Below are 12163 nucleotides of genomic sequence, written 5' to 3'. Positions count from 1 at the left end.
CAGGCTGGATGGAGCCTTGGCCAACCCGATCTAGTGGGTGGCATCCCTGTCAATGGCAGGGGGGTGGGAACTGGCTGATCTTTGAAGTCCCTTCCAACCCAAGCCATTCTATGGTTCTATGAATTCTGTAACAACTGTAGGCAAAAGCTAAAATAAAGCACAGTCTGCTCTACCAACCTGAACCACTTTGACTACAACAGTATCAGCAGATAAAATGCTCTCTGGTAGTGAGTAGTGTGGTGCAGCTTGTGCCCAAGTAACTAAACTGCCTTCCTCCCTGTCCCTGGGGGCATGACTTTATTCACTCCAGCAGGGATGCGGCCCAAGCTATTCCCTGATGCCACCCATTTTCTCTTGTACTCATTGCTATACACTGTGCCAAGGCACGTACTAACAGTTAAATAACATAAATAACATAAATAATATAAATAGCTGGGTGACTGTAGGGACAGGCTGGTACTACATTGGGTCCCCAGGCATGAGCAGCATCTTCAGCCAGAGCCACCAGCAGCACCACCTAATGCAGCTGAAGCCATTGCCAGCACCCAATTCATCCTGACATAGCACTGTACCATCCCCGGAGCTGTGCCGCAACAAGTGCTTCTGACACCACATGGTTCACTGGACCAGGGAGCTGATCCATCTGGAAAAGGACTCAGCAAAAGCAAAAAGTGACCTTCAGTGTGTGATGGGATTGGGAAAGAGGACAGAGTGGCTGCTACTAGTGCTGACTGCTAACAACCTGTTAACCACACTACGTTCCTTAGCTGTGCTGAACAAGCAGTGGAAGGTTTTTGTTTGTTTGTTTGTTTGTTTGTTTGTTTTTTCCAACAAGCTTTTAATTATATAAATTAAACGATTCATTTTAGTGATATTGCACAGAATGTCAAAACTGAATACACAGTATTTTTGTTTTAGCAGTTTCCTCCTGCATGGATTAGTGGCAATATGGGTCCTCTTTTATAAAGTGTTCCATCAATGTTTGAATGCAGTGGAGAGTACATCACAGAGAAAGTCCTATTTCAGTTAACCTGTTAGCATGAAGTTCCTTTAGGCAAGGGCTAAACTATGAACTGCCAGAGCCCAATTTCTGAAGTCAGAGAATTTTAGATGAAAAAAAAAAAAAGGAAAGTTGAACTTTATATTATGATAAAACTTGAACACATCCATGCATAAAACTGATTACAAAGTCAATGGCCTACTTCACATATTTTTCAGTGCTCAACAAACTGTAAAATGTTGCAGCCGTTTCATTTGTAAGATTTCCACTGCTTATGATCATAGAGCCCTTTAACTACTGAGAAGAAAATCCTTCATCTGTAAATAACGCATCTCCAGTGTGGAAAAAAAACAGAGAAGGGGAGTCAAGTAGCTGGCATCATTACAGGGGCAACATTATGGTGGCAGAGAATTTGACTGTTCATTTCACTGTTTTGGTTTCTCTGATGATTAGCTTCAGTTCTCTATTTTCTACTTTCTAACATTTTATACTAAATCTCATACTGTTTTTTCGTTGATCAAATCACTGATGTGTAATGTAAAACAACACCTGCATGCAGAGATATGCAAGGCTCCTTGCAGAAGGGGAAGACGAGAGTGCCAGCCACTCTGAGCTGCTGTGGGCTGGCAAACCAGAGCCTGAAAGCAGGGCTTGTGCTCATCTGCAGCTCGTGGGTTGGTCTGGTGCTGTGGAACAGCTTCGTATCTCTATTCTTCTTAACCTTGCAAATGAATCTATCCTGTCTTTTTTAGCTATCTGGACATGTTAGCAGTGCCTGAGTGCCAGCTTGAAGGCTGTGCTGTAAGACTTGAGCCTATTGCATCCCTACTGCCTGCAGAAGAAAGGCAGTTTTGCTGTGAAGTACGATGTATGTACAAGGAAAAGGAAGATTGTATTATTTTCAAAAGATGATAATAGAGAAAAGGCTTGCCTTTTTTTTTTTTTTTCTGTGTTAAAATATCTAGGGTTTCAAAATTCATTGGCCTATTCCAATACCTGTTACATAAAGATCTGGTATTATATGAATTCCAGTGAATACTCTAGGGATGCATAAAATGAATATTTAGTCTAAAATAATCATGGATAATCTCTTAACAAAAACAGTTTCTACAACAGAAGAACCATACAGGCCTTGAATAAGGGAGAGATGTGTAGAGGATTAGAATAAAATCATCTTCTCCCTGAAAAATTGAATTATACTTACAGTATTAAAATAAATATATCAACTTATGAAAACTATATTAAGAATAATGGTGAATAAACAGATTTAACTAAGAGGTGGTTTTTTTTGTTACGGCTATAATCTCTCATTTGAGTGATGAACCTATGCCTTCAGTTAATCTTCATTCTACCAGAATTGTTTACACAAATTTCCCTTTAAGTACAAATATTCTGCCTCATCAACTTTTTAGCCCCTTCCAAATTTAACCCAAAGTCCAGCTTGTTTTCCTTACTTTTTTTTTTTTTTTTTTTCCCCACTCCTTCTCACTCATAATTGGTTATTTAACCATGAGAATTATTTTTGGATAAAATTAATAGGACAGATTCTACTATGACGTGAGGTTTGACCATGCTATGTGGCATGTGTGTTTATACCTTCCTGTATAGACAGTTATGAGAGAACCAGTGCTGTACTAACCAGCTCAGCATACTTCTTAAATAACAGGTCCAGCTTCTCCTCTGGGGTACTCAGCTTGTTCAAGCTTTGCATCAGCAGGGTAGCTTCTTTCCCTTAAAAAGAAGAAGAAGATATTTGATGGTAGATGTAGTTTGTACCTGATGTGCTGTCATGATTTTTTATTAGTAGTATTTTTTTTAGTACATGAAGCCGTAAAAACTCAGGGCGTTTTGGAAGGAAAGGAACTGTTTTTGCTGTGAATTTCTTGTTTGTTCCCCTGTACAAAAAAGCATGCTGGAATTTTCTTCCAATTTCAGACCTCAGTAATGTGCTGTCTTCTAGCAAAATCATTGGCAAGTAAAATGACTTTTTCCTGTGTAATCTGTTTTTCATTTCATATTTTAGTAACATCACTGGATCGCGTATACGGTACACTTGACTGGAATAGGATGCAAAGGGCCTGGCCCCAAAGAAGATCTCTTTGCAGGAACAAACAGATAAAGGCTGGTGTACTCCTGTGCTGCTCAACCCATGGAAGATACAAGGAAGATTAAGTTAGGTACAGAGACTATGGTGCACATGGAAACAAACAGGTAGCAGATATTGCTGGCCAGGTCTGGGCTATATGAGTGTGGTGTAAATTAGTTCCCTCACTTGGTGCAGAGAATATGGATACCAGAGACAATGCATTCACAGTCTAATAACTATATTGGCATACATAGCTAAATCACTGTGTAGCCACTTAGGTATTGCTTCAATGTTGATACCTCCTGGTATTCATTTCAGTCCCGAGTGTGAGCTGGAGTTTGAACACCACTTGTTCTTAGAATACAAAATGTCCCTGGCATCCCTTGGAGATGAGGATGGCTGTGGTGCAAACGGCTTGCCCATGCTTTTCCAAATGCACCTCTTTCCTGAAAGGCTGTGAGGACAAATCACTTTCTGTCTTAGGCTGGACCTGTTCTACTTCAAGTCTGGTGCAGTTCAGAGGTACTGCCTGTGGAGAAAACCCACAATTTCAGACTAAGTTCTCTCTACAGCTCTGGTATAAATAAATTAATGTAAGCTAAAAACAATCCTGGAGTGAAAACTGTTGCAAGTGGAGCTGGAGAACTGTGCTTTGATAGCATTTCCACTCATCTTGGAGAGGTATCACTAACTGCACCAAAGCCAAGGTCATAGAAACAGGAACTTTATTTCTCCTAGACATTCAAGGAACTTGGAAAAAAAAAAAAGAAAGAAAAAAAAAAAGCCCTGTCCTACGTTTAGTCCCTTTTCTGTAAGCACATCCTGCAGTGAATTTTCTGTAGGATTAGTCTACTGTTGGGTTTGAGTTTTCAAGCATAAGAGAAGTATGAAGATCAGCAGAAGTTAAGCGTAGGAAGGTAAATAAATTACACATCTGCCAGATTGGGATGTAGCTACATTGCTCTCTAGTGGCTGTCCTGCAGAAAGGACAGATTTTACGAACACTTATTGAGACTTCTTTCTAGCTCAGCTAAGAGGATCCTGCAGTGGCCAAGGGGCTCAATGACTGTGCTTAGGGAGAACAAGCACGTTGGCTTAATGCCAACATCAGTCTGTGAGAAGTCTGATGGAAGAAAAATAACCTGAGTGTGAAAGTGAATTTGTTCTGCAGATTCCCTCTTGACCACTCCATGCAGTAGCGCTATTAGCAGAGTTATGAGCAGTGAGAAGTCATATCTGAGGAAGCAGGGGAAGAAATAAATGCACAAGGGCATAAACGAGATCAGATTTATCTTTCCTTAAGAAGCAGTTTTCTGCAGTGTCATCAGACTCACAGCTTTGGCTACTAGTTTGGGTGGCCCAGGAGTCATGTGATAAGATCCTAAGCTTTCCTCTTTGTAGGACTAATGTCTGATACAGCCTACTGTATTTTTTGGGGGTAATTGCTGAACATTATCAAGTAGAAAAGAAGTTATAACAATTACTGTCATTTTCAGTGGTAGCTAGAAGTCCCTATCAGCCACAGTAGAGGCTTAACAAGGGAAAGAACAAGGACCAGGGTGGTTTTATTTCTGTTTGCAGAAGGGCTGTGTAAGCATATAAGCACTTGCCTAGGCCTTTCAGGATTTTCTTCTCCAGTTTTTGCTCCTTGCTGGGACTGGGCTCCTTTGCTCTTGAAGCATCTCCAGGAGCTGGCTTGTCTTTCTCACTTTCCTCATTTGCATCCTCATACTCTGCATCCTCCAGGCTGCCCGATTCTCCCTTCTCAGGCTTGTCAGTTCCTGCTGCAGTGCTTTCCTTCTCCATCAGACTTGCTGCAGATCCATAGGTATTAATGATATCCTCCAGCTGCCGGCTCAGCTCCTCTGAGATATCACACACGGCCACCTCGGGACAGGTGCTTGGCTGGTCCATGGGGGCCTGGGGCTGCGAGCTGGGGACAGGTTTCTCCTTGCTTTGCCCCTGGACATCCAGTCTGGGTGAGGTGGGAGCCTGTGGCTGCTGCTCGGTGGACTGGTCATTCTCCATGCTTGGTGCAATACCTAATGAAAAGCAAACACAGAGTTAATGTAAAAGCAGAGGAATTAGTCTTCTTGCTGATCACAAAGCTCAGCCAGGACATGAGTGATTTGGTGGGGAATTTGGGGAAGCAGATCATACTCTGGCTCTGGCTCGAAGAATACATCACACTGAAATGAACCATCAAGGTGATTTACCTACAGGGACAAAAGCAAATTTTACACCTGCCAAGAAGAGAAGTCTGCCCAAAGCTAATACTGAAAAATCAAAACCTCTTGTTCTTGTTGCCAGTGATAAAGCACAAAATGGCACCAGAGCCATTCATACTACTTCCCTCCCTGAACATACTGTTTGCCACTTTTTTTTTTTTCCTAGATTTTTATTATTTTTATTTTTTTTTACCTGCTAGGCTGCCTACCCACATGGGCAGCTTCACTTCATATTTGCATCAGTTTCATTTCCTGTTTCTCACCCATCAGCACATCTTAAGTCAATAATCAGGAAAAAAGGATGAGTTTAAATGAAACTAGAGAACTGAAAATTGTGCTGCACTCTTGGAGGGCCCAGCATGATTCTTGATCTATGAGTGGCCTGGCCTGGCACTGCCAAAGTAACAGCAATGAACAGTTCATAATAAGATAAACAACTATAAACCACCTTTCTCTTGCACTTGTGGTGTGCTGCTGACAGCTTGTCTGATAAGGTACAAAATACAAACTAAGCAACAGGATTGTAAAAACAACCAGGTGTAACATGGGTTGATAATCTACAGTGGTTTCTGGTGTGAATTTCACATAATTAGCTCCAAATTTGCAATGGGAACTTTACATTTTCCCATCCCTTTGAACACTGCAACTAGTCCTCACTTCTGCTCAACTAAAGATTGTGATACTTACTGCCATGAGCCCTTTCCTCTCTCTTTTTCAGCCTGATTTTGTTCCTCCTTGTAATGATATGATACACAATATTGTCAGTCAGGTGGGTAGTAGAAGTCTGGTAGTGTCAGTCCCTGGTAGGGACTAAGGAGAGGAAGATTGCTTTGTTTGTTCTGTTCCAGTGTCTAGGGTGCTTACTTTCTTGTTTTTGAAAAGACAAGTTGTTTATAAAATATGGAACTGAGAAGCATTTCGTTCCCTCTTCAGTTGGCTGTAATGTATTTTTTCTATGGTGTCTGAATTTCTGCAGCTTTCAGAATGATAAACAAATTTGGCCAAAGGCAGTATATGATAAGAGAGTTGTAATTTATTGTAATATATGACATGGTGTTTGTTATTAAACTCTTCTCAGTCAAAGTGATTCTTGGTACTGCAGTGATGACCATTACTAAGGCAATATTTTTCAAGATTCAATTGGTGAGCTATTTGGTCAGGCTTATGGATATGATATCCAAATATTATGTTTCATCATCTCTAGAGCAATTGATTGTGGGACTATATTTGAAAGGTTTGATGTGTGTATATTTGAAGCTTTGTGGGGGGCTCTGGGTGTGCCTGAAAGCCAGTATATAAAGAACCATGACCTGGCAGTCCTCCTACAGGTAAAACACACCAGCAGCAATGGCTTGGGAAAGCAGATGGCCCTGTTCTCAAGGATCCTGTGAGTCTGATGCATCTGATACCTTCCTTCCTACTTTTGTCATGGTTGTTATACTACCACAAAGTGATTATAAAATTGTGTCTGATTTGATATCCTATTGACTTTAATTTACACTGAAAGATTAGACCCCACATGTGAAGTTTGGTTAAGTAATTCCAGTTAGCAAGAATGTTAGACTAGAGTTTGTGATCTTGTTTTAACTGGAGTTAATTAACTGTCAATTAATTCCAGTTCAGTAACATTATTGTAAATGCTAAGCTAGAAGTTCCACAAAATATGTTTGTTTCTGACATGTTTACACTAATATTTACAATCTGTTTTCATTAATTTGAGCTAATTGGCAATTGGCAATCAAGCAGCTAGAAAAACTAGGATCATCAGCTCTTTCTTAGACAGAAAAAAGTTTCATGAAGTATATTCCCAATTTAAACCAAGTAGTTTTGTAACACGTTCAGCACAGAAGGAGAATTGGACCACTAAATCCTTCATTTCCGAATATGAATTTCTCTTCTTCCTGTCTTCCTGTCTTTGTAAGAAGGCACAGGTCGATGTTCCTGTGGTCAGGGCCCTGTGCATCCCTGGGGTCTTCTTGGTGAAGTGAAGGAGGTTGGTTGTGTCCCAGGTCAGCTCTTCTCCACTAGGAGCTCTTGTGAAGAAAGCCAAAAGACAGGACCTGCCCTTACTTTCCCTCGGGAGCTGCTTTTCAGCTGTGGCCATACCACTGCCCCCCTCCAACGCAGTCAGGTCCCAGCGACATCCATGCCCATTTTGAACCTCCACTGGCTCCAGCCCTGACCTGGATCCAGCACCAGAGCTTCCCAGCTGGCCCATGGACATGCCTTGTCACTGTGGACGTGCTGGTGGATTTGCAGGCTGTATCTGTCCCAGACCACCCCACAGACCCAATCCTGACCCTGACCTGCCACCTCACATTCAGGCTCCTTGCGGGTGAAGTCCCAGATCCCATCAACCACGTCATCGTGCTGGCTCCAAGCCCCTCCAAGTCCTAACTCATGAAGCAGTGCTGTCTGGCTTAAGTTTTCCTCCTAAGAGAACCACTAAGTTTGCCTACAAACACAGTAGGCTCTAAATCAACAACAGTGATCAAGTTATAAACGGTGTTTCTCAGTAATAATGAAACGTGGATGAGTTGAAGAGAAACTGGATGTTTAGAACCAAGGACACAAGTTATTTAAAGGTTGGTCTCACAGGAAATCTTTCCTAATATAATCTATATCATTCCTGACTAGAAGGGGATTCATTATAATCAGTCTCTGAAGCCACGGCAATTTACAGTTGCTGAGGTTTAGGCCACCAGCTTGGAATGTTAAGCAGACAGAAACCACAGAAATACGACGAACCACAATGACGAACCTTTAACTCAAGGGTTCCCACCTGCTGGATCATACTGGGGATCATGTTTACACAGACAAGTAAATATTTTAATGTTTTTGTCCATTCTCCTTTTGGGCAGATCAGAGATCTGATAACTACTTTCAGCACAGACGCAATGTCTGTTAAGACTTCTGCACCTTGTTTTGTGTAATGGCTTCCATAGTGTCAGAGTTTATATTTAGGAAGACGGGGCAGCTTTCATCTGCTGAGAACAGCCTTTGGTGCGGGGAAATTTTACTGCAGTTGGCCCCAGTCCTCCTCTTGCTCCAGCCTGCTTAACCTTGATATACATCAGGAATCCTTTCTTATCAGACCATTGAAAACTTACGGTGTCATTCTCAGCACAAGTGTTTACATTAAATGCTGTCTCAGACAAAGTAATGCCTAAAAATTAGGTGACTGAGCCAGCAGAGAAATTCCTTGGCTCCTCGGCTTCAAACAGACTGATCGAAGGGAAACACAGCCTGATTTAAATGACCCTCCTCTTGACTTTTGTGACTCCTACTACCACCACTGTTGTCTCCACACACCTGAATTTCTGACTGGGCCTTAAGCTATTTTATGGCGAGGGGGTGGACTGACCAGTCATCTGATTGAGTCTGAGTGTTGGGTCTTGTTTACTCTTTTCCTCCTGTGTTCCCAGATCCTGGACCCATTCCATGACCCTGAGATCAGTACTTTCTAAGCCCTAATTTTGATACCAGACACCTGTAGTTTCTTCCTTACAGATACTTATTTTAATGGGAAAGTACAGTTAATAAAACCATACAATGGGTTTTCCCTACATCAGCCTTGGAGTTTTTAGCTCCCTGTCTGCTTGAGATAGCCAGACTGAATTTCAAGCCCAGATTCTAGGTGCGTGTTTCACCTTGATTCTCAGCCTAAGTTTAAAACCCTAAGCCTGTCCCCCTCACTAGCAAAGTTAGAGAAAGCCAAGCTGGAGTCTCTGGGGTTGCAAACTGCAAGTCATTGCTGGGAGGAAGTGTGGGCATTGCAATTAACTGCACCTCAGCCCTTGGTTGCCCCGACCATGACAAAACTCAGGGCCTGGCTCCAGATATGGTCCTCCTCTCCACCACTGGGAAGCACCCTGAGATCCAGTGCTGACCATGGCAGAGCCTCTTCTCCATTCCCCTCCTTCCTCTGTTAAATGCTTGGCATAACTCAGGACGACAGTGGACCTCCTCAGGATGCTGCCCCAGTCTTGGGTGGGAGGTGAGAGATGCCAATCCCAGGCTGATGCCTTTCTGTAGGAGGACTCCTGGCCTGTACTGAGACTGGTGCCCAGCACAGCAGCAGTCAGCAGGTTGGCCTCAAAGACACACAAATGGGATAAGCCTGCAGCACAGCCAGAAGCAACAGAAAAAATTGTGCATATTCAGTCTGGTGTCATGTTGAGTTTCTTTGGATCTGACCATTAGCATCTCACGTTTATGGCACAATCTGTGTTCACCGTGATTTGATATCTGTCCATGTTTCAACATCAGTCTGTGCTTCCAAGGCAAAAGGCCAGTCAGCAAGAGCCCACGCATGACTTAGCAAAGACGCAGTAGCCATGCTGCTGCTGCTGCTGGACAAACAACCCCTGCTGCTGGACAAACAGCTCCCATGCAGCACTCCGTGCCAGCCCGCCTTGCCCTGCTGGCGTGGATGCTGTCACTGTGTTGGGAGACACCGTCCCAGCACAAACGGAGGACAAAATACATGTCCTGAGCTTGGGCTTTCATGGTGTTGCAATTTATTTATTTTTTTTATCGCTTTTAAACAGTATTTCTCTTTCCTTCTCATGGGAATCTTTTATCCTTCCCTTCTTGCAGCCCAGACTTCTAGAGGGTTTACTACATTGCCTATATTTAGCTCTTGCCTCCCCATGTATCCAGCAGAAAGACACATGGCACCTGCTCTGCAGCCAGAAGTTATTTTAAGCACTTCTAAAATGGGCAATGGTATTTAGCACTTTATGCTCAAAATTCACATACTCTCACACATAAATTCCCTAAAACAAAGTGTTCCATATAATTACACCAGACAGCATATGCTGATAAAGCCTAAAGCTTTACCTCGGTATAACACCAGACTGAGCTACAGTAACACCTCAAAGCAGCAAGTATTAAACCCTGGAATGGCCTTCACTGGTGTAGCTCCAATTACCCTCCAGAAATATAGAAGTGCCTTGTTATAACCTAGACGCTGTCATATATATTACTTCTGAAAGCTGCGACAAAATCAGCTTCATCAACGACATGCTACACTTGGATAGCTTTATGATTTATGTACAATTTTCTAGTACAAAACCACACAAAACTTCGGGAGTGTGGTGGCACATTTTCTTACAGGCATGGAAAGAGCCCAGATCCGGAGACTTTCTGATGTCACCTGCCTCACATCTCATGTGGCATCTGAGTCTTGATCACTTAGTGTTGTATCAGACCAGCCCCTATTCTCACTCAAAAGCAACCTCTACCAAAGTTGATTTTTTAAAAAATTTATTATTATTATTCTTATTATTTTTATCACTCATTAGAAAAGTATTTATTAATTTCAGAAACAGCCTCACCTACTCCCCTGTTTTCCTCACACGCCACACAGTGCCCAGGTTTTTAAACCTATTCCAAGAAAATGTGGGCTGACCATCTCTAAGGGAAGTACTTAGATTAAAGTCCTTACGTCATGCCACCAAGCAGTGACAACGAGGAAGCTGTTTGTCAGACTTACCAGAGCAAAGAGAAGAGCTGAACGGAGAAAAAAGTCAGGCAGAAAGCTCAGACAAGGGCACGACAGCAACAGGACACTGGTCCTATGATCCTACCACCAAGAGAAGAGGGACAGGAAGACCAAGCGAGGAGGGAAGGACAGAATGACACAGCAGGAGCAACCGCTGCAGAGACTGAATGCACGCTCTGCAGGGGACTGGCTCTGATAGGCGAGCAGGGAGGCTGCCTGCTTGTTGGCAGCGTAACCCAGCTATGTTGGCTATTCCCTTCTCTGACAGAGATAGCATGAGAGACCAGAGACTCAAGCCCTTAGAAAGAGATAATACAGGCAGGACTCATATACAGCTGCTATCCTTGAAAGCTAAGTCTTAGTCCTTCAAAGATTTGATGTGTTGTGCTCCCTGAAATTTGTCTGTATTCACTGTGGACTTGTCAAACTCTGTGTAATTCTTCTGTCTGCACCAAAAAGACTGGGCTGGCTTTCCACTATGTGAGCTCACACCTGTGACTGCTCTTTGCAACCTGGGATTTGGACTGGATCTATTATAAACCTGACTGATTCTTAATCATAGACTCACAGACTGGAAGGGACCACTGGAGGTCTCTCAGCCAACCTCTTGCTCAAAGCAAGCTTAGCTGTGAGTTCAGACTAGGTCTCTTAGGGCCATATATCTGTCTTTAAAATCTCCAAGGATGGAGACTTCATGAGCTCTCTGGGCAACCTGTTCTCCTGCTTGACTCTTCTCATGGTGAAAAAGTTTCTCCTTAAATCTAGTCTGAACTTCACATGGCTCAGCTTCTAGTTCTCCCACCTTACACCCTTATGAAGAGTCCATTTCTATCTTCTTGATAATCTCCTGATAGGTACTGCAGGGCTGAAGTTAGGAGTCCCCAGAGCTCTCTTTTCCAGGCTGAACATCCCACTTTTCCCAGCCTCTCCTCATGGGCAAGTAATCCAACCCTGGCCACCATAGTTTACCCATTTCTGCCATTGGGGCAACAACACTGGTGGAGATGGCTGGTGTAGTCATCCCTCTGAATCCAGCAGTTCTCAAATAAATGTTTTCATTGCTGCCAAGGTAACCTGTCTGGCCTACTTTGTGCATGTTACCGTGCCGGCTCACGTTGGCCTGAAGTTGTTTGTATAAACAGCAGAGCGCTCCCCAGGGAGTTCAGCTGCATGCTGTTTGTCCAGTGACCAGCATCTCCCAATTCTGTGAACCAAAGCTGCTCAGGCAGCATCTTGAGATGCCAGATGGCCTAGGGACCATCTGCCGCGCACTCCCCAGGGAGAGATGTAGGTCAGTTCAATGCACAAAAACGCAAACAACTGGGCAGTGATAGGCTGGTGCT

General features: G+C 43.1%; 1 protein-coding gene across 2 annotated transcripts in view; it reads right to left on the bottom strand.

Moving 5' to 3' along the window:
• TXLNB (taxilin beta) overlaps nt 1-11854 on the bottom strand; it is a 53968-nt gene extending 42114 nt beyond the window's left edge. The window contains exons 1-3 of one of the 2 annotated variants that reach the window (XM_080588074.1): nt 10812-11854; nt 4697-5128; nt 2640-2731 (exon numbers count right to left, since the gene is read on the bottom strand). In XM_080588074.1, coding sequence (XP_080444200.1) covers nt 2640-2731; nt 4697-5114 — 510 coding nt within the window. In that variant the 5' untranslated portion in view covers nt 5115-5128; nt 10812-11854. The other variant, XM_080588075.1, reaches the window with a different exon arrangement.
• Between the last annotated feature and the right edge of the window lie 309 nt (nt 11855-12163).

The sequence above is a fragment of the Anser brachyrhynchus genome (assembly GCF_964034855.1).
Source record: "Anser brachyrhynchus genome assembly, chromosome: 3".
NCBI classification, from domain to species: Eukaryota; Metazoa; Chordata; class Aves; order Anseriformes; family Anatidae; genus Anser; species Anser brachyrhynchus.
The sequence above is the reverse complement of the archived record's forward strand: the minus strand, read 5'-3'. Positions and strand labels throughout refer to the sequence as shown.